Raw genomic sequence first — 19,266 nt, 5'->3', positions numbered from 1 at the left:
CAATCTGACCACGCTAGCAATATGTGCATTCTTTCTCGCGCAAAGTGCGATCGATCTTCTTGTGTCGTTGTGTGTAACAAATTCTGCCGACCCAAAACGAATGCTTTTTTTTCGTTCAGTCTATGACACCGACAGTTATCTTGCATCTTGTTCAGAGCACATTTCAGTTAGTTCTGTATGCGTGCGGAAGACCTACCCGTTCACTTTTTCGTGTGCGGCGATCAACCGCACACTATAATGAACTGAGTGTGCGGCATAGGTCTCGCACAATTGTCCCATGCCTAGTAGGAACGTTCGTTTTCCCGCACAGACACTGACACTAGAAGTGGCTACATTCCAACCAGCAGCAGCGCCGGTTTGTGACTGAGCGGTGGGTTCGGTTGGGTTCTTTTGCACAATGGTATCTGTCTTATCTGATAGCCGGTTGGATTTCACTGGGTGGGGGGTGATGGGAACTGGAAGGTAGCTGCATTTGAAACTGACGGAATATTATTTGATGGTGGTGGATTTATTTCACCTTGTGTAAAACCACCAACAAATGTTCCACTACCGTCCACCCGCTCGCTAATTGTGGGCCGTGCATCTACAGTGTTGTTATCTTGAAAAGTGATGTGTGCTGCTTCTTCCCTCCCATTAGCGTGATTACTTTAGTGGCGGGGCTCTCGCCTCAAGTCAAGGTAACGAACAGAGCTTTCCCACGATGAAGCATCATGATGGTCGCATGTGCGTCCAATATAAACGAGCATCTGTACATTAAAGAAAAGAGTTTAGTTTATTTTTTAGATCAAAAATGAATCTCACTGTTGACCCCTAGAGACCAAACATTGAATCTGAAACTGGTACATGTTATTCAATAACTGTTATCATCAACGATTTTTATCACACTTTTTTCTGGAGCTATAGAAGCACCGGATAATTAGAGAATAAATCGTAAAGTCCAACCGCTTATCCATTCAACTTATCGCGATTACAAACGATGAGTCCGGGGAACGTGTGACTTAACGTAAATGAGCATTCACACAGCAACGTACCGATAACGAACTGCATTGGGCGATGATCTTATGCCGAGTTGCGATAAGACAAATTCATTTCCTGCATAGAGATTGGGAAAGGAAGGCACGTTAAATTTGTTCGTCACATGGTGGTATAATCTGTATGACGTTTTTATATTAAATATAAAGTTAGCTTCTTTGGGGCTTAAAGTTTTAGGTTTAGAAGAGATTTTTAAAATTATCTAAATTAAGAAAAAATGTGATAATGTATAATAACGATGCACTTCTGCAATATCACGTTGTGTAGAGTTCATTTCCAAAGCTTCAGGTTCATTTAGTTCATTTGTGGAATTAAAGTGTAAGCTTACCTCAAACTCACCACGGCTAAGCTCACCACTTGAAAGCTTGACTTTCGTCGAATGTTGCATGCATGTGCCGAGGTTATTGCATACAACTGAGGCAAAGCTTCATTTGTAATTCACAAATTTTACAATATGAATATGATCAAAAATATTCTTATTGGTAATTTTCAGATATCTGTATTTTAAGTTATTTCTTCAGTTTTTTTATAATTCACAATAAAAGAAATACACACCTGAAAAAGACATTTCCTGCTGGTTTTGTTTCTTCAGGATCCGATTTGCTACAACGACCGGCACATCAACATATTAAATCGATCCCTCCCGGTCAGACTCAACCCGGCAGGGAGCCGATTAACGAAATATTCCACAACCATCCAGTCGTCCCGAGGCGCCATGCGCCGTAAACGGCTAATGACTGGACGAAACGAAACGATCAATTCGATAGAAGCAGCAAAAACATGCTTCTATATACCGGGCAACAGGGGAATGGAAGTTGCGCTTGGCTGCAGCGTTTCGATTTATGAATTTTAATTAATCATTTGCGGTGGGAGACTGGCGAGTGCCTCTTAATCCGTGGCGATGATTACTGATCGTGCTAGAAAGGGGAAGAAGAGTGCGCAGAAGCAAAATCGATCGCGAAACAAGTTCCCAGCTAGCGCTCGCTTCGAGAAATTACTCTCGCAAAGAAAGACTTGACTAGTGGTGGTGGTGGTGTGGGGCGGAAGGGCCGCGATGAGGAATGAGGTGGCTTGCAAAATGATAAATTTTGTGATATTGGTTCGCGTGGTCAAGTTTCAGCATTCGGGTTTTTATGAATTTATGCGCGGCCTTTGCCGCGACGGATGTTGATGGAAGCGGACCGTGTGTCTACGCTTGACGATGATTGGCGCAACGTTTGGTGACGACGTCGGCAGCTGACAGACATGGCAGCCGATCGAGGAAACCGAACGGTTAATTGATTTCAATTTACCTCGTCGGTTAACTCGATTGCAGGCAAATTGATCGCTGCCCAACCGTGTGTGTGCGTGCGTGCGTGTGCTTGAGTTAGGGGGAGTGTTGATCGTGCGGTTGTGTTTTCCTTTCTAATTACTGGTGTTGGTTGTTTTTCTTCCCACGCTAACGCTGATAACGACCGGTGCAGGCATGGGCATGGGTTGATTTCAACGCTCATTCGTGCCTATTAACATGTCAAGCTGATAAATGATAAGATCATGTGTCATAATTTAGTTCTGACATGTTCAAATAACAGCGTCTGTCTGCTACTGGATCGGTGGATCGTTGGGCTAGCAAGCGATAGAAAAACCCGTCCTGAGAAGGCCATGCTGAAACTATGTAAATAAAGAAATAGTAAGCTTGTTTTTGCAGTCGGGCATGGGGGTAAGCCTTGATCATGTGACAGCGTGGCACAATAGGTTGATAATGGGAACAAACTTTCGGGTGAAAAACTATTCTGTCACAAAGGAGCAATAATTACAGGACTCTGAAAATGAAATTTAAATTACCTAGCGATGTCAGCATTTAAATGTTGCCTAAGATCTATTTCGAAAGGATTGGAATAAATTAATTAAATATCATAAATTATTTACCCTTCTTATGAATCCTTCAACATAATACTTAGTAAACCTTTTTTTATGTTTCTACTTACAGCTAACTCTCATCAGGAATAATAAAACACCAAACTTCTTGTAGATCAAACGCTAAAAATGGATAACATTGGTATGCCATTACAATTAAAAGTTTATTTTAATCGCCCAAAATCGCTCCTGCACGCGAACAACCTGTTGACTGCTATGAGGGAAGGTGTCTCCGTGCCGCGCCTCTAGGTGTCTTGCGGTGTAATAAGCGATCGACCAACACCCACACCTAAAGCCCTTATTTTGCACCACGGCCAGTCAGAAAGCTTACCATTCGTGCCGGTGCATTACACAGCCCGATGCGAACCATTGCGATGGAGGACGTGTACGAGAACGAACCACACGCTCCGGATCCGGCCGAGCAGCCGAAACCCTTTAACGGCAGCAGCGGCAAAAACGTATCGCTCCGTATCCTGTCGATGCCTTCGTCTCCACTTCCACCGGTCGCCGGTGCTGTACCGTCCTCCCCGTCAGCCGTTTCGCTGTCGTCGACGAACGCGAGAGACACGCGCCACCGCTCGTCCAAGGATCGTGTGTCACGGAAGGCTCGTGTTAGCACCATCGCCAGTCCCGGGGCAAGCGGTAGAACAGACCTGACTCCGGGGGTAGCCACCATCGACGAGGGTGGTGCTAGCGACGGTGGCAATACACCGTCGAGCCTTGCGCCGTGCAGTAGCACCGTGAAGAAATCGAAGGTGGACTTTGTGCGGTTCGACTCGACCGAGATCCACTACACCGAAAATGAGGAAGTGCACAAGAAGATATCGGACGAGATCAAGAGGTAAGTGAGCGGGGGGGCAAAACCACTCGAAACCGGCAAGTACAATTTCTTGGACAATATTTGCCTTGTACCCGGGCAAACATGAGCGCGCTAAAACTAAATGGATCGTCCGGATCTGGCCGGTTGTGTGGCATAACGGCTAATGATGATCGGTCTTCGTGAGTGAGTCGTGAGCAAACATTGCCACCTCCCCCCCGGCTCAAGACACGGTTAAATGAGTGTGGTGCTAATTATGAGTGTAATGGTAGTAATGTGCGTAATGTTCGCGTTACCAGTGGATGTCCAATTTGTCCCGCGGAGGTAGCACATTGCTTGGGGAAAAGGGATAGAATGAGTCGCAGCCGTTAATTTGCATTGCAAACATTTGGCATCTCGAGCGGTTTTGGATTTGTTTTGTGGAATTTAAACGACACATCACGCGACAGGCATTTGTTTGACGCGATACAAAAGGTACTCGGTCGGAGGGCTGAATGGTTATGACCGGTGTAAGATGGTTAGTGAACAACCCTTTTAGACGCTTGTAAGGAGTATTAACGCTCTTTGTCGATTATAGCGAGCAGCTTATCGCTGTAAGATGTGGTGGGCTCTACGTGTTTACAGAACGGGATGTTATAATTAATTTTTACGAGTAGTTTGAGCGTAATTTGCATGGAATTACTTCTTTCAATTAAATTTAACTAGTGTTTAAACAAGCTTTACAAATGTTTGTTGATTGAATGTTAATATTCACATGGTCCGTTTTACAAATTTTCGTAAGAGTCTAGATTGTTATGTTCTGTAATGAATGTTGACCACTATGCGAAGGCAAACGTTATATCCAATGCAAATAGAGCATATTTTAATTTATTTGTATTAACAAACCTGACGGACTGATTGACCATAAATATACCACAGAATAACTTTAACTTTCTTGTTGTGAATTTTCTAAATAATTCATATTAATGTGTACTAGGAGAACATGGTCAAGGAATAAAAGTTTGCTTATTTACTTTCGTTTGCCTAACTTTAGGCGTTTTGCATTTTGCCCTTGTTTTTAATCCCATTATTCATTCCATTTGCAAGGCGCAACGAGTGTCGCAATACATATTATTCGAGCAAACACTGACTGGTCACAGACCAAACAAATATTTTTCCCGCTCCCCGCCGTAGATCTTCGGTTTGCGTGAAAATGCAGAGCGAAAGTACGGAGGCAGCGAAGGAAACAACGCAACCCCATTACTCTGGCTAGAAGAAAGCGGAGGTTGCCTGCGACAGAAATACCGTTCCAAATTTAGGTTCTCCCATTGAAGCCGCCCCTCTCTTGTGTGTATTTTTACTTCTCGTTGTTACGATGCATGTCCATTTTCGTTTTGCATACGAATCAGACACGGTACACGGGGTTTGAAGTTCGGTGGTACCGTTCCTGCCCCTGTTGCCCGGCTTTTGCGCTTTCCAAAACAAACCGTGAACATTTCAATTGCTGCTCCCGGGGGGAAGTGTGTGGTGCGGTAACGAGGGTGGAGATGATGGAAAAGGTTTGAAAAATAAACAAACAGAAATGCATTCTTGTATGTTTTGTTGTTGTTGTTGTTGTGGATGCCAGGGGAAAGAGATGGCTGGGGCCAGAAGCTGCTGAGAAGTTCCAAGTTTAGCGGGTGACCTTTGGCTGTGAATGTCTTGTGGGAGGGTGGGAGTGAGAGACGGTACGGTTACACTTCACCAACCAGCTCTCGTCACGCGGGCGAACTGCTGCATCCATAAAACATTCCACAAAATTACGAGCACTGGAGCTGGAGGTTAGCGGCGCCGGAAAAGTCAGTCCAACACCAACCGCCATGCTTTGGATGGGATGGCCATATTTTGCTTCACTCTCGAGCACCTGCAAGCGTAAAAAACGTACTTGGACAAGCGCCCATTCGGCCCCGGTCAGGTGGTTCAAAACGCGCTTGCACACTCCACGGGTGTGCTGTATGAATGACGTCACTCGGGAAAACACATTCAACTGCTGCAAGCGGACGGCCTGTCTGCCACATGTGGTTGGTACCTTATTTTCCTAAACTGTAATGCACGTGTGTTCCTTTGTGTGTGCATGTACGATGGTGTGAGGGTTTTGCCGGTACCTTCTGTAGCACATGGCGGTACCGGGTTTTAAAAATAACTCCGGGAATGCCGGTTACCATAAAGAGCCGCGAAGAATGGAAAGCGTGAGAAGAGTTGCTATTGATGATGATGATGCACGGAGCAGTGAACAGTATCATGGATGCAGGCGAATGGAAAAGCAAACCAGCGTGGAAACTCATACAGCGTGACGGTATAGTTTTTGAACAAGAAAACGCATTCGAGAGGGGAAATAGATTCGACCAACGCGAAGATGTGTCTGCCGGCTGGAGCAAACACACACACGCACACAAGAGCGCGAACGGCCAGATGCTCAGCGGCATGAGAGTAGACTCTCGTTTTCTTTGCGTGAAATGAACGCTAGCAGGCATGAGCTGATGTGAATGATTACTGCAAATGAACCGAACGTTCATTGCTTTCGGTTTCTTGTGCAAGATGTACATATTTTGCTTTATTTGAAGGAAATCTATGTCTTATTTTAAAGGACTAATTTTAAATGCTTTAAAAACTGTACATCCTCTGAAATGAAGGCGTCAATGGAAGTAATAAGTGAAATAGAAAAGCGATAATGTTATTCCAAAACATTTTGTCATGTAATTTTGATTATTGACTTTACAGACAGTTTCTTGACAGCAATACAAATGAATCCATTACAATCTTTTGCTTTAATCAGGCATCTTGTTCAGCGTGCTATTGTGCGAAGAGTAACCCTGCCCGTTCATTCAAATTTGAAGTGAGACGTGAGAAGGTTAGCACTCAGTATCCTTAGTTTCCCAAATCGGCTCGCAGTGTAGGATGAAGTACAGCGCTTGTTGGTGATTTCATTTTTTAAGAAATGGCTTTAAAAAAATTAGCAAAAAATAGTTTTAATTTTGTATGTGACAAATGTCTGCATTAACTTGAAATTTAATGTTTGCTGGATGTACTCTTGCAACGGAAAAACAATATTTTACATTGATGTACATGATATCGGTTGTTATAGGTGTAGAGCATCTTGATATACTTCTATCAGTTTAAAATATTGAATAAAGTCGGTTGATAACTTTAACTTGTTTCTATGGTATGTTTGACATGCATGAAAAGTTTGTTGCTATACATGAAAATAACTAAAAATAAGATAATGAAGACTATATCATGAAGGAAAAAAAACATAAACTTAGCGATTTTTTAAAACTTCTATGCTTAAAATCTCTTCACGATTGATAAGTGTCAACTATGCTGTGAATAGAACAACTTTTAGCTGTTGTGTATGTTTAAAGAGGTCTTATAACCTCTTATGACATCTTTCACCTCCAGAGAACAACGTAGTAGTACGTTTTGAAGTAATTTGTTTCCAGAAGTAAACTATCTCCAGAGTGGTCCGTACTTGGTCAATTTCTAACATTTTGTGGTTGGCTAGTACAAGATCTTGGAACAAACGTTTCAGAACATCTCGAAGAATTATTCTCAACTGCAAAGCGTAAGTGGTTCATAGTTCTGGCTTGAAACAAAACATATTTGACGTTGTGTTTACGCTTCATTATGAGTTCGGGGTGCTATTAACTTTCGTTACGGGTAATACTCCAGCAATTTTGTGTCCCAAAACGGTCCCAAAACTAGTGAAAACTAGTGATCAAGGTCCATAACAGTGTACCTTCAATTGAAAATGTTTTCAAACTATCCAGACTGATCTACCATAAGGCATACGTAATTTCAAGGTAATCTAATAAGCATGAGTACCATTTAATGATACTTTTAAATGTGTTGTATTTACATTTTGACACATAGTTCTATAACTTACGTGTTTTTTAAGAGTATGTGATACCTGTCCGGTGAATAAACTACAAGTTACAATGCTTCTTTATTAAATGCAAAGTTTAAGACTAAGCTACAGAATAACATGTATTGTCATTTGATTATTTTTAAACAATTGACAACATGGACTGATTTTTTGAGTTTATCTCTTATCACTGTTCACCCACTTTTCCTGTCGCCTTTCATCAAAAGAAAGCGATTGAAGGATACAGGAATGATACAGAACCTTCGCGTGTTCACCCCAGGTGAGAAAGCGTCGACATCGGGCTCGGATGAACCCAAACCGGCGAGCAGCAGCAGCAGTGGCCGCATGCGCCCCGACTTCGCAGCTCCGGTTGTAAGCGGGCGCTCAGCGTACGTTCATTTCAAAATTTCCTCTCGAAGCGTGCGGATGTGTGGCCGTCCCGTGCTCGATGTCGCGGTGGTGTTAGGATCGGCTCCCTAGTGTTGTACCCGCGATAGAAGTGCCCGCTGTGCGCGCTCCCGCGAGTGTGTGTGTGTGTGTGTATATGTGTGTGTAAGTGTGCAAATGTGCGATGCATCCTAGTGCATCATCCTGGTCGCTGCGCAGGGAATAATAGTACAGAGAGGGTGTCCCACCGTCTTACCCGGCGTGCGCGCGATCGGAGCGCACGGGTCCGTTCTTCTGCTGCTGCTGTTGCGGCCGTCCGTTGATGTCGCTGTGCATGTGTTTGAGCTGTTGATTGGGGTTGCCCCTTAGGCATTTGTGTGTGTGTGTGTGCTGTATGTATGTGCGTAAATGTTAGTGGCCCTACGGCAGTGAAGCGTGCCGCAGTTGCGTGTATATTAGAGGTCCTGCAGAAGAGCTCCGAGAAGTTAAAGATGGCTCACTGAAAAAAATCAAAAAAGTCCAAAGTGCGTGCGTATCGTAGCGGGAAGGAAAAATTGGAATGAAAATATTCGGCCAACGATCCATTCCTACTATCATTGCTATTACTACTGCTACTACCGCTACTACTGCTACAGCTACTTCTGCTACTAAATCTATAACTGCTGCTATCACTATCACGATCGTCCCCGTCGCTGCTGCCAACCGTGCTCGATACGGCACGATCGTACCGCAGCATCCTGCGTCATCCCGGGCCACCGGTACCTTGGCCGCATCGGCAACGTGTGTAGGCGGGCTTGTTCGCTGCTCGGTGGTGGCACCACATGTGTGCCGAAGGATTCTGGTGCACCGGCAGTGGGCAGCAGTGGCCAACGCGCTAAGCAACGGCATCATCATCATCGTCGCTGCTGGCTCGTGTGTCACCGTTTGATCGTCACTGTAAATCACAACCGCGCACAAAGCAAAGAAAACGTAAGTGAATAATGGCTCGCCCGGGCTCGGTCGAGTTTTGAGCAGCAAGTGCGACACGGTGCGAGTCAACGGTGTGTCAACGGATCTGTTGTCGTACGCGGGGAGGGCGAATTAATCATCGCGAAGAAACGGGCATGACCCACTGGCATGGGGCTGATGTACTGTTTTGCTTTGCTGTGCAATTTCGCACTCATTCGACGCACTGCACATGATCTTGCATAATGCTTCAAGGGGGTAAAGACGATACAGCAGCAGCAACGACAACAACAAAAACTTAATGTCTCAAGCAGCGTCATCAACTCGATCGAACCGACGTTCGTCCCGAAGTTGCCACCGTATGTGTGTGTGTGGAAGGGCGTTTACAGTGCCCTAGCCCGGCATTGTATTTGTACCGCTCATATTGCATTCCACCCGGTCAGCAGTTCCCGGGTTTCCCGGGTACACACATGATAATGAGAAACCGGTTTCAGCCCAATGTTTACAGGAATGGGCAACATTACGCAGAAATGGTGCGGTGTAAGAAGTTGCTTTTACCCAGAACTTACCAGATCCAGCGTTCGGTTACAGTACACGTTGAACTTGATCTCGCTCGCGATCGACAAGTGGTACGGTTTCGCGTGCGATTGGCGCATGCCAATCCACTTCTATTCCCTGTCACACCGGGCCTAACCTTCAACTTCAACGCGACCAATTTCGCCCAGCGATGCGAAACGGGTCTGCTGCTGTTGCGCCCCCCCCCCCCTCCAGGCATGTGTTGGCTCAGCTGGCTGCTAATGCTGGCCGATCGCTCACAACAACGATCGCTTTCACACATTGCAGAAAAAGAGGGGGTGAGTTTATCACACTCCCGTTTCCTTTCCGATAGAGGATGTGTGTGTGTGTGTGTTGTTTCGCGATGCGCTGTTCTGCTGGCTGTGGGTTTCATTTTTCATGAACACAACGCAAGAACGGGAACGTGCAGCGATACAGCGGGAGCAGCTGAACTCGATCACAGTGCTGGGTGCGGGGACGCTCAAGGGGACGCATCCGTTTGTTGTCTTTCTTTCTTTCAAGTTGCGATTTTGTATGTTATAAACATTGCCGGTACGCAGGCTGAAACTCGGTAACAAGCGCTGCGCTCTCAGGGTTCAGATATGTTGAGCAAAAACACAAAAAAACATGCAGATGATGTGTGTGTGTTGAGGATCGACGTCAGGGGAGCGTTATGCAATTTTACGCGAACAGGGCAAGGCAGAGGGCAGACAGCGCTCAAGCGAAACGCCGTAAACGCCAGACAGAAAGAAACAGAAAGGAAAAGAAATGGGCTGTCTGCTGCTGCTGCTGCACCAGACAATAATGTGTGGCAGCGGATCTGGTTCTGGGGACCAGCTGACCTACATCCTACCTCGGGCCGGTCTCGCGTGGATAAAGTACGAGTGAAAAGTGCATATATGAGAAATGCAATGTCGGTGCGTTGAGTTGAGAGCTGCAACGGACGGGTTTATGCAGAAGTTTTGTGATTAAATATTAAAGTGCACGTTTGGAGGGCAGATTAGAATTGTGCTAGAAGTAAGTTTCGTTGCGGCGGCCAATTGTCTACACGCAAGAGGGGAAAGGAGGGGGCAATTTGTTCAAACAGTTGTGCGTAACAAATGTTTACTATCATCAAAGCTAAACGTTTGGTGCCCAATGGAAGCTCGTGCTAATTAGTCTTTCTGAAATGACTACTGTGTGTGTGTGCTTGTGTTTGTGGATAGAAACGAGTTTTTTTTGTATTAATTACAGCCATAGCGTTTATTTTTAGAAGGGGGACAAGTGATAGACGGCAAATTTTTTATCACCTTCGTACCATTCTGTCGTTAAACGGGCACGCTCAACAGAGCACAAGAAGCAATGAAAATTAATTTCCATTTAAAGACGTGCTGTTTCTTTTTTTTATAATGGCGGCTGATTGAGCCCGAACAAAACTTGACTTTGTGCTTTTTGTACGTAAGCTGCAAGGTTGATGATGTGGTTGGTGGTGATAAAAAGACCAAAATCTTCGATGCCAGTGATAGTTTCGCTTCGAATGGGTTAGATTCTGTGAAGACATGTGAGGAAATGGTTGTTCAATTTTTTTATGACATCTTGGCTGTAACGTTCTCCAGCTGCTGGTACGAGACGCGAACAATCGGTTTGCTTGTTTGGCGCACACATCTGGCTGCGTGCACCGCACATGTGGTATCATTAAGTGGCGATGACTGTGAAATTGTGAATGAGCTGATAGTGACAAAAAAAATCCAACAGTTTGATAGTTTCTTCTCGATTTGATCGTAAAACAACAGCAAAAAATCCCAGCTGCTGACTGTGCCCATTAGTGTCGTGCTGACTGTGGAGTGAAAAAAAAGCAAACTCCCAGCACAACACAGTCATTGTCTCGGTCCCCGTGGTCTTAAATTGATTTTTATTTGTTTTTGGGACGTACGAAAGTGTGTTGTGAACGGCGTGGAGTATTTATTGTCGCTGTCGGTATGGCAGGCCAACACACCAAACAACAAGACACCCGCACACATTGACGTTAATATTTATGTTTGTTCATAAAATTATTAACCGATCGTTACCCCTACCGGGCTGGTTTGAAGGTGGGTTCGAAGCGTTCAAACCACCGATTTTGACTGTCTTGGTCGGAAACGTGCTAGCGCCAGCATGGTCACCGTACACAGAAATCGGTGCGTTTCGCGTTTTTGTTGACCTGGATTTGGTCTTATTTTTGTCACTTTGTTAACTGCGAGCAGTGACCGCGGTTGTACGACACGGTCAACAGCGTGGTCGGATGCAGTAGCAGCATCACCAATACACCCGTACTTAAACATGCGAGCACAAACATTGCTATCATGCTGAACGTTTGATGTTAAAACGCGTGTGACAGCAGAAGAATGGTTCGCTGTGTCCGCGGCTGCTAGCGATCGTACCACAATCGACCGTAAAGTGCATCGTGCAGCTAATTAGTCACAGCACAGGTTCGAATGGCACAGCAGCAGGTTTGACACCTCTGGTTTGCGAATGAAATTATCAGAAGGAAATTGCCAGCTTGTGCTAGTGTTACATGAATCATGTGGTTCATATTTCCATGACTAATTGACAAGGTAGTATTCCACCGTGTTGGATTCTGTTCATCTGCTCGGTACGGGTTGTTGTACTTTTAAAACATTTATTTAAATATGTATGTATTTAAAAAATATGGCGAAGTTCATGTTTTACATTATTATAAACATTGGACCTGAAATAAGTAATTTTTCCATTTAATAAAAAAAATTGTGTTAAATTGCAAGTTATCACTCAAATGATATTGTGTTCTTATCGAAATATTTTAATGTAATAACTACATTAAAGATAAAAATTCTAATATCTTCATTACTGAAAGAAAAATTGAATGTCATATTGGTGGTAACTGTTACTCTTTGTTTTAAAATAATTATTTTCCAAGAAAAATATCACATTTTAGTCTTCAGTTACTTTGAATTTTAGCACAAGAAAATCGTTAATACCACAAGAATCGGTACAATTATTTTTACATTTCTGTAAAAAAAGTATTTCGACCAAACGCTACCTTCCGTTAAGAAACGTTTCAAAGATTCAAGCTCTAGGGGATTGCATCCGAAGTCAACCAAAACATGACCCCGCCGGTACCGCTTATCAGGAGGAAATCCCCGGCGGGCGAAGCTAATCACTGGCGAGGCATGGCATCTGCACCATCGCTGTCAGTAGTGAGTGAAGCGCGATCGAGTAAGAACGCGAAACGAAAGATGATGTCGTTACAGGCGTGCCAAGTCGTCCTATTGCTCGTATGGTAAGCGATCCGTGTGGAAGGAATGAAGGATTGTGTGAAGGATCTTTTAAAAAGTCCAATATTCCAATTTTTGCAGTGTAACAGCAACGGTGCACGGTGCAATACACGAGATAAAGCAGAATGGAAACAGGTACAAGATCGAGAAGGTAACGGACAGCAGCCTAAAGCAAGCGCTTGCAAGCCTTCGCCAGTCGGCGTGGAACGTAAAGGAGCTTGATCTGAGCGGCAATCCCCTGAGCCAGATAAGCGCAGCTGATTTGGCGCCGTTCACAAAGCTGGAGCTGTTGAATCTCTCCTCGAACGTGTTGTACGAAACGCTGGATCTGGAGTCGCTCTCCACGCTGCGCACCCTCGATCTGAATAACAACTACGTCCAGGAGCTGCTGGTTGGACCTTCGATCGAAACGCTGCATGCAGCGAACAACAATATCTCGCGTGTGAGTTGCTCGCGGGGTCAGGGAAAGAAGAATATCTATCTCGCGAACAATAAGATCACCATGCTGCGTGACCTCGACGAGGGATGCCGCAGTCGGGTGCAGTATCTGGATCTGAAGCTGAACGAAATCGATACGGTGAACTTTGCCGAGCTTGCCGCTTCCAGTGACACGCTCGAGCACCTTAACCTGCAGTACAACTTCATCTACGACGTTAAGGGACAGGTCGTGTTTGCGAAGCTCAAAACGTTGGATCTGTCGTCGAACAAGCTTGCCTTTATGGGTCCGGAGTTTCAGTCAGCGGCCGGCGTGACCTGGATCAGTCTGCGCAACAACAAACTGGTACTGATCGAGAAAGCGCTAAGGTTTTCGCAAAACCTCGAGCACTTTGACCTGCGCGGCAACGGGTTTCACTGTGGAACGTTGCGTGATTTCTTCAGCAAAAACCAACGCGTGCAAACGGTCGCAAAACAAACCGTCAAAAAGTTGACCGGCCAGAATGAGGAAGAGTGTACCGTGCCAACGCTCGGCCACTATGGGGCGTACTGCTGCGAGGATCTGCCGGCACCGTTTGCCGACCGGCTGATCGCGCTGAAGCGCAAAGAGCACGCGCTGCTCTCTGGCCAAGGCTCGGAAACGGAGCGGCTCGAGTGTGAGCGGGAAAACCAGGCCCGCCAGCGGGAGATCGATGCGCTCAAGGAGCAGTACCGGACGGTGATCGATCAGGTGACGCTCCGAAAGCAGGCAAAGATTACGCTAGAGCAGAAGAAGAAGGCGCTCGACGAGCAGGTGTCCAACGGTCGCCGGGCACATGCTGAGCTGGACGGAACGCTCCAGCAGGCGGTAGGACAGATCGAGCTGCAGCACGCGACCGAGGAGCAGAGTCCGTTGCAGCTGCTGCGCGCGATCGTCAAGCGGTACGAGGAGATGTACGTCGAGCAGCAGAGCGTGCAAAATAATGCCATCCGCGATTGGGATATGTACCAGCATAAGGAGACGCAGCTGGCGGAGGAAAATGCACGGCTCAAGAAGCTGAACGGTGAGGCTGATCTGGCGCTGGCCAGTGCGAACGCCACGCTGCAGGAGCTGGTAGTGCGGGAGCAGAATTTAGCGAGCCAGCTGGGATAAGACGGGTGCGGGCCCAGCAGGAAGGATAAGCGTGAAATGATGGAATTAACAACCGTTTGTCCTTTTGTCACTGCTATGTTGGGATTTTTTTGCAAATAAACAAACATTTTAATTTTGGTGAAGATGGAACATTTCAAGACTTTTTTGTATGTCTCCACAACACTCCAGACCAACGAGAATCATTGGAAATGGGAGGATAAAGCCTCCAAATCATTCATTTATTAGACTCCAATACCGTTGCTAAATGTGTTTCCTACCCAGAACGAGAAGCCGCCCAACATCTCCTCAGTCCGGTGGCGGTTGAATTAGGTACAGCATCCACCGGTTATCGCTGCTTCGGGAATTCCCCCTGGGAGCGGTGCAAAGTAAACAACGAGTCCGAGAGATACGAAAAAGTACACGCAATCGAAATGACCTTTGTGGTTTGCGGGGTCATTCTGGGGAATCGCCAGCGCGATGAAAGACAGCGAGCAGGGCACGTAAGAGACGTGCGGTAGACAATCTTTTTTTTTGTTGTTGCCAAATTTAATGTTGTAAGTGAGTGAGATTTTGGCTCTCTCCCACTGCTGTTATGATCAGAACATGTGTTCCCAGTGGGTGGTTGAAATGGGCTTCTAAGGATGTGTGGTTGTGTCTGCTGCGATTGTTGCTGTTGGGTATTGGGTTTTGGGGGCTATCGGCTATCGATCGATAGTGACCGCCTCTGAGGTCATAGAGTTGGCCTGCCGACTTGGTATAGCAGAGGAACCTTTGTACGTTGCTCAGTGTCGTGTGCTGTGTGCCAAATGTGTAACGGAACGTTGTAAAAGCGTTTGGCATATGTTTTGAAAGTGTAATGCTTTTTTGAATTAGAAATTCTAATGAAACTATTCTGGGGTTGTATGCGCTTATTTTACGTGCGTTTAACGCCGTACTTGGAAATCTTGAGGTAGATGATGCTAAGATCCCAACACATTGTAAGCGTTGCAATTTCTATATGTGGCAAATGTTCACGGAAGCATGGTTGTTCTATTAAACTATGGTTTTGAACTTCAGTCAATTCCGGTAAACACCTGAAATCTTAAGAGATCACCAGCTTCACCGAATTTTCTTAAAATTTTCAGAAAACCGATCATGATAAATCTATATTCGTGTTTCTTATACTTTCTCCTTAGGCAGGTTTAAAAAAAATATAATACTTCCAAAGTTCCAAAGTATAAGTGTTCGAGGTGTAAAAGAAATTCCAAAACCGTTTATTTTGTTAAAAATAAGCCTTCAAAAGACCTTTTTTATGTTTAGAAAATCGTTATAAAATTGTTAAAAATTCAACTTAGACTTATTTTGAAACAATCTCAATTAATAAATTGGTTGAAAAAGTATGTTAGTTAAACAATTTCATAAAGAAACTACTGGTGTTTTATCTTAAAACGCATACAAAATCGTAAGAGTCCAAAATAAACTTACACAAATTGTAGGTACGTAAAAAACATTTGTTTGATTTCATCTTGCCATGCATTTGGAGTTCAATTGGTTATCGTAAGGCATGAGTGGTGGGTTTTACGTCCCCTAATTTGATGTAGTATCGTAATACACGCTTTATCACTATCGGGAGTTAATTATAAGACCCTTGATTATTTTTCAGCAATTCGTTTCCGTTAATTTTGTATTGAATTCTGTGAAAGTCCACCTCTTACTTAAGCTTTTGTATGTCCAATTTCTGCTAATTGCTTATACTACTCCAAGCTGTTGTAAGAACACACATATAGACAAAACAACCAGTAATACCTGTGCTGTTACGACTATAATAATTACGAAAAAAAATAATCAATTTTACTATGAAACTGCTGCTTGTTATATTCAACTTTATTCTCAAAACTGCATCCAACGTGTGTGTGTGACACACATACTTGTTCGGAGGTAAACAAATGCAGCACACACTGTTTGTTCATCGCAGGAAGATATGACCACCAATGTGAGTTGCATTATTAATCGAGATGCACCAGCACCGCATACACACCAACGCGAATCGATAGGAAAATGTAGCTGTGTGTATGAGAACATATCACAGCTGCTGCACTGGGTTGCACTCTACACAGGGCGATTTACGTGTAGAATCAATCGTGGAAAGTGAATGCATATTTCCCCCCGTCACTGCAGCCCACCGCGTTAGGGGGGGGGGGCACACCAACCGTGTGCTTGACCAAAGTCCTTCACCTTAAACTTCTTCGCCTGCTTACAACAGGTTTGTAATTGCGGTGCCGTTCTTCTGCAATCACAATAATTGATTTCGAGCGGTTTGCGAGGGGGCATTTGGTGTTTGGGTGTGTGTGAGTGGAACGATAGCTGTGTCTGATGTTTCATTTTGAACGGGAAGTGAACGGTTGTCATACTGGAACTGGATGTATGACAATCGGTTTTGCGGTTTTCTGCTGCCTTTATTATCCTTCGCCGCTGTTCCGTTGTTCCGCCTATCGAGGAGAAAGTTGTTTGCTGGCGACTGAAAGTTGGCTCGGCAGTGGGCATTGTGGGTCAGTGTAATCGATATCCTTGCGGATCGTTTCAACATTACTCACTGCCAGTTGATTCTTCGTGCCTGTTAAGGGAGGGATTTTTATTTTGAAAATGCTCCGATTGTTGAGCATAAGCTTTCTGCATTTTGATTTATTGAAGTAATGAAATAACAAAGTTCTGTTATGAGTAATAGGAGGTGTTTGATATATCTAGTTTGCATCCTTTAATAATGCAAGCAATCGTTCTGATTGCATTCCTCCAATAAGTGTTGCCAAACCTTTCACGTTTCCTAAAAAATCACAAGCACAGCACACAAAAGAATCCATCTTAAACATTTTACCCTTACTTACCATACAAAAAGACATATGATACGATCAATTTAGTATGCGTAAGATAGCGCCAGTATGCATAAAAAGGCATCAGACAGATTGACTGTTTTGGTAATCTCTTATTTCTACCTCGTTTGAAGTATTTTAAACGAGATAATGTTTAACACAGAAAACGAAAGTGAGAACGGAAATACATGTATGGTTTGAGAATGTGCCGATACACACTATTTATATGCGAAGCATTCGTTTCATTTCAACCGTGTTGCATTACTGTTGGATACTCTGATTTACTGCACAATAAATATCGTTAACAATAGAGGAAGCAAACGATGGAAATCGATCATATCTTGCCTAATTTTTAATTTAAACGCAATGAAACAATCAAAACTACTAAAGTGTTCCGAGTGTATCGGTTATCTTTCTGTCCTTTTGGTATCCAAATTATTTCATGCTGATGTAGTCTTTTCTATAAATCACAACAACGATACACAAAGCAAAAATAACAACATCGTTTGATAGATTTTGGCGCGTGACCAGAGTGCTTCAATTCCAAACGTCCAAAGGAGGTATATTGGGATGACATATCGTCTGTAGCCAAGGGAGGAGATGTACTGAAAAAAAAAACGACACGACCCCGTCATCGGTGGACGCGTGGCGCCAGTTCTAAAAAGAGAAAGTGAAAAACAGGGAAACAGATTATTTGCATCCTTCCGTTGCTAATGCTAACGAGGGGGAAAGGGGACGAGGGGTAAAGGGATAGGAAAACTCGGCAGAGCCAAGAGGACAACCGGCGCTCGAGCGGTTGATTGATGACGAGTCGTTGGATAAATTAATGCATGAGTGCGGATACGGCAGTAGAGGTCGAGAGGATCGCCGCCTGACAGGTGAATCGCTCGATCGGGAAGTGTCTGATGAGGTGTCATCGAAGCTTAACACGTTAGACAAACTTCCTATGTGTGTGTGTGTATGTGATATGACGGGACGGGTGGCTCTGTTTTGGACCAATGACGCTTATTGATTAGGTAGTCGAAAGGCGGAGGCTCGTCGAAAATCGATTGATGAGAAGTGATTTATTTGCGGCGCTAGCTGTCGGAACTGCATTCAAACAGCTCATCGATAATGTCTGCATGGAGGAAGCTGGATTGTCTGCCCATTATTTGACTCTAATTATGTGCGAAATCGAAAGATAATGACATTTTTATAAGGTGCAAATAATAGGGTTGGGATTTGAGGCTAACATTCATTTCACAACATTATGTTTATTGCATCATTTCTCTCAAGAAAATTGCACATGCCAAAACGGTAAAACGGAAATTGAATATGACCTTCATAATACTGCCCACCCCGCGGTTTTCGCGGAATTCATCCAGCATGGTGGCATGAAATGTGTCGCTTAATAAATTTGCTGCTCCAATTGAATGTCATTTTCTTTTCCGAAATAAAATATTCAAATCAATTTGCACCGTTCTGAGCGCCCGGCTGTTGGTTCCCACTTTCTCGCCAGTAGTTCATTAGATGGCTGCTTTGTAATCTCGACCCCACTCCCCCATGCCTCCGGCGGGTGTGGCACACCGCCCCACCGTGCCCGAGCGATACTAACGAAAATGTGGATTTATGGTAATGCATTCATTAATCCTGCGTAATAATGCGCACCATCGTTACGTTGTAAATTCCGTTAGCCACTCCGCGGAGCGGACCCAAGATATGGGTCCTTGGAGAGAAATTCTTCTTTCGGGCCGGTAGGAAACGGGCGACCAAGCGCTGCGTCGCTTGCGTTTGAATGCGGGTCGGAGATTTTGAACGGCTCCACTTTGTCCTCATGATCGGCAGAGGGATACACAACCACACCACACCAAACGACGGTCAACGATCGGAACAGGGCGAAAAAAAAAATAGAGCCCGTGCGGTGTAAGGTGGCTTAAAACCTCAGTTAAACATTAGCCTGCATCCATTTCTGCGCGAGAGTGTCGCGTGCATGAACATCCACCGACACCAGAAACCAATCGTTAGAGGGATAAATGACACATAAATTAGCTCTGCAAGCTCCGTATCTCGAAAGCACTTAGCAGCGCTGCCGGTAAGAGTTTACACAGCTT

At 44.6% G+C, this 19,266-nt stretch overlaps 2 protein-coding genes across 7 annotated transcripts in view; both read left to right on the top strand.

Moving 5' to 3' along the window:
* LOC4576494 (potassium voltage-gated channel subfamily KQT member 5) overlaps positions 1–19,266 on the top strand; it is a 263,147-nt gene that overhangs the window by 91,532 nt on the left and 152,349 nt on the right. For 5 of the 6 annotated variants that reach the window (XM_061644922.1, XM_061644921.1, XM_061644920.1 and 2 more), the window contains one exon: positions 3,002–3,769. In XM_061644922.1, the coding sequence (XP_061500906.1) occupies positions 3,288–3,769 (482 nt within the window). In that variant the 5' untranslated portion in view covers positions 3,002–3,287. Of the gene's footprint in view, positions 1–3,001; positions 3,770–8,010; positions 8,982–19,266 lie in introns of those variants that run through there. The other variant, XM_061644925.1, reaches the window with a different exon arrangement.
* Positions 9,949–14,480, top strand: LOC1276956 (uncharacterized). The gene is made up of 2 exons (XM_316370.5): positions 9,949–12,789; positions 12,866–14,480. The coding sequence occupies exons 1-2, from the start codon at positions 12,614–12,616 to the stop codon at positions 14,349–14,351; spliced, it is 1,662 nt and encodes a 553-aa protein (XP_316370.5). The 5' UTR covers positions 9,949–12,613; the 3' UTR covers positions 14,352–14,480.

The sequence above is a fragment of the Anopheles gambiae genome, chromosome 2 (assembly GCF_943734735.2).
Source record: "Anopheles gambiae chromosome 2, idAnoGambNW_F1_1, whole genome shotgun sequence".
NCBI lineage: Eukaryota > Metazoa > Arthropoda > Insecta > Diptera > Culicidae > Anopheles > Anopheles gambiae.
The sequence above is the reverse complement of the archived record's forward strand: the minus strand, read 5'-3'. Positions and strand labels throughout refer to the sequence as shown.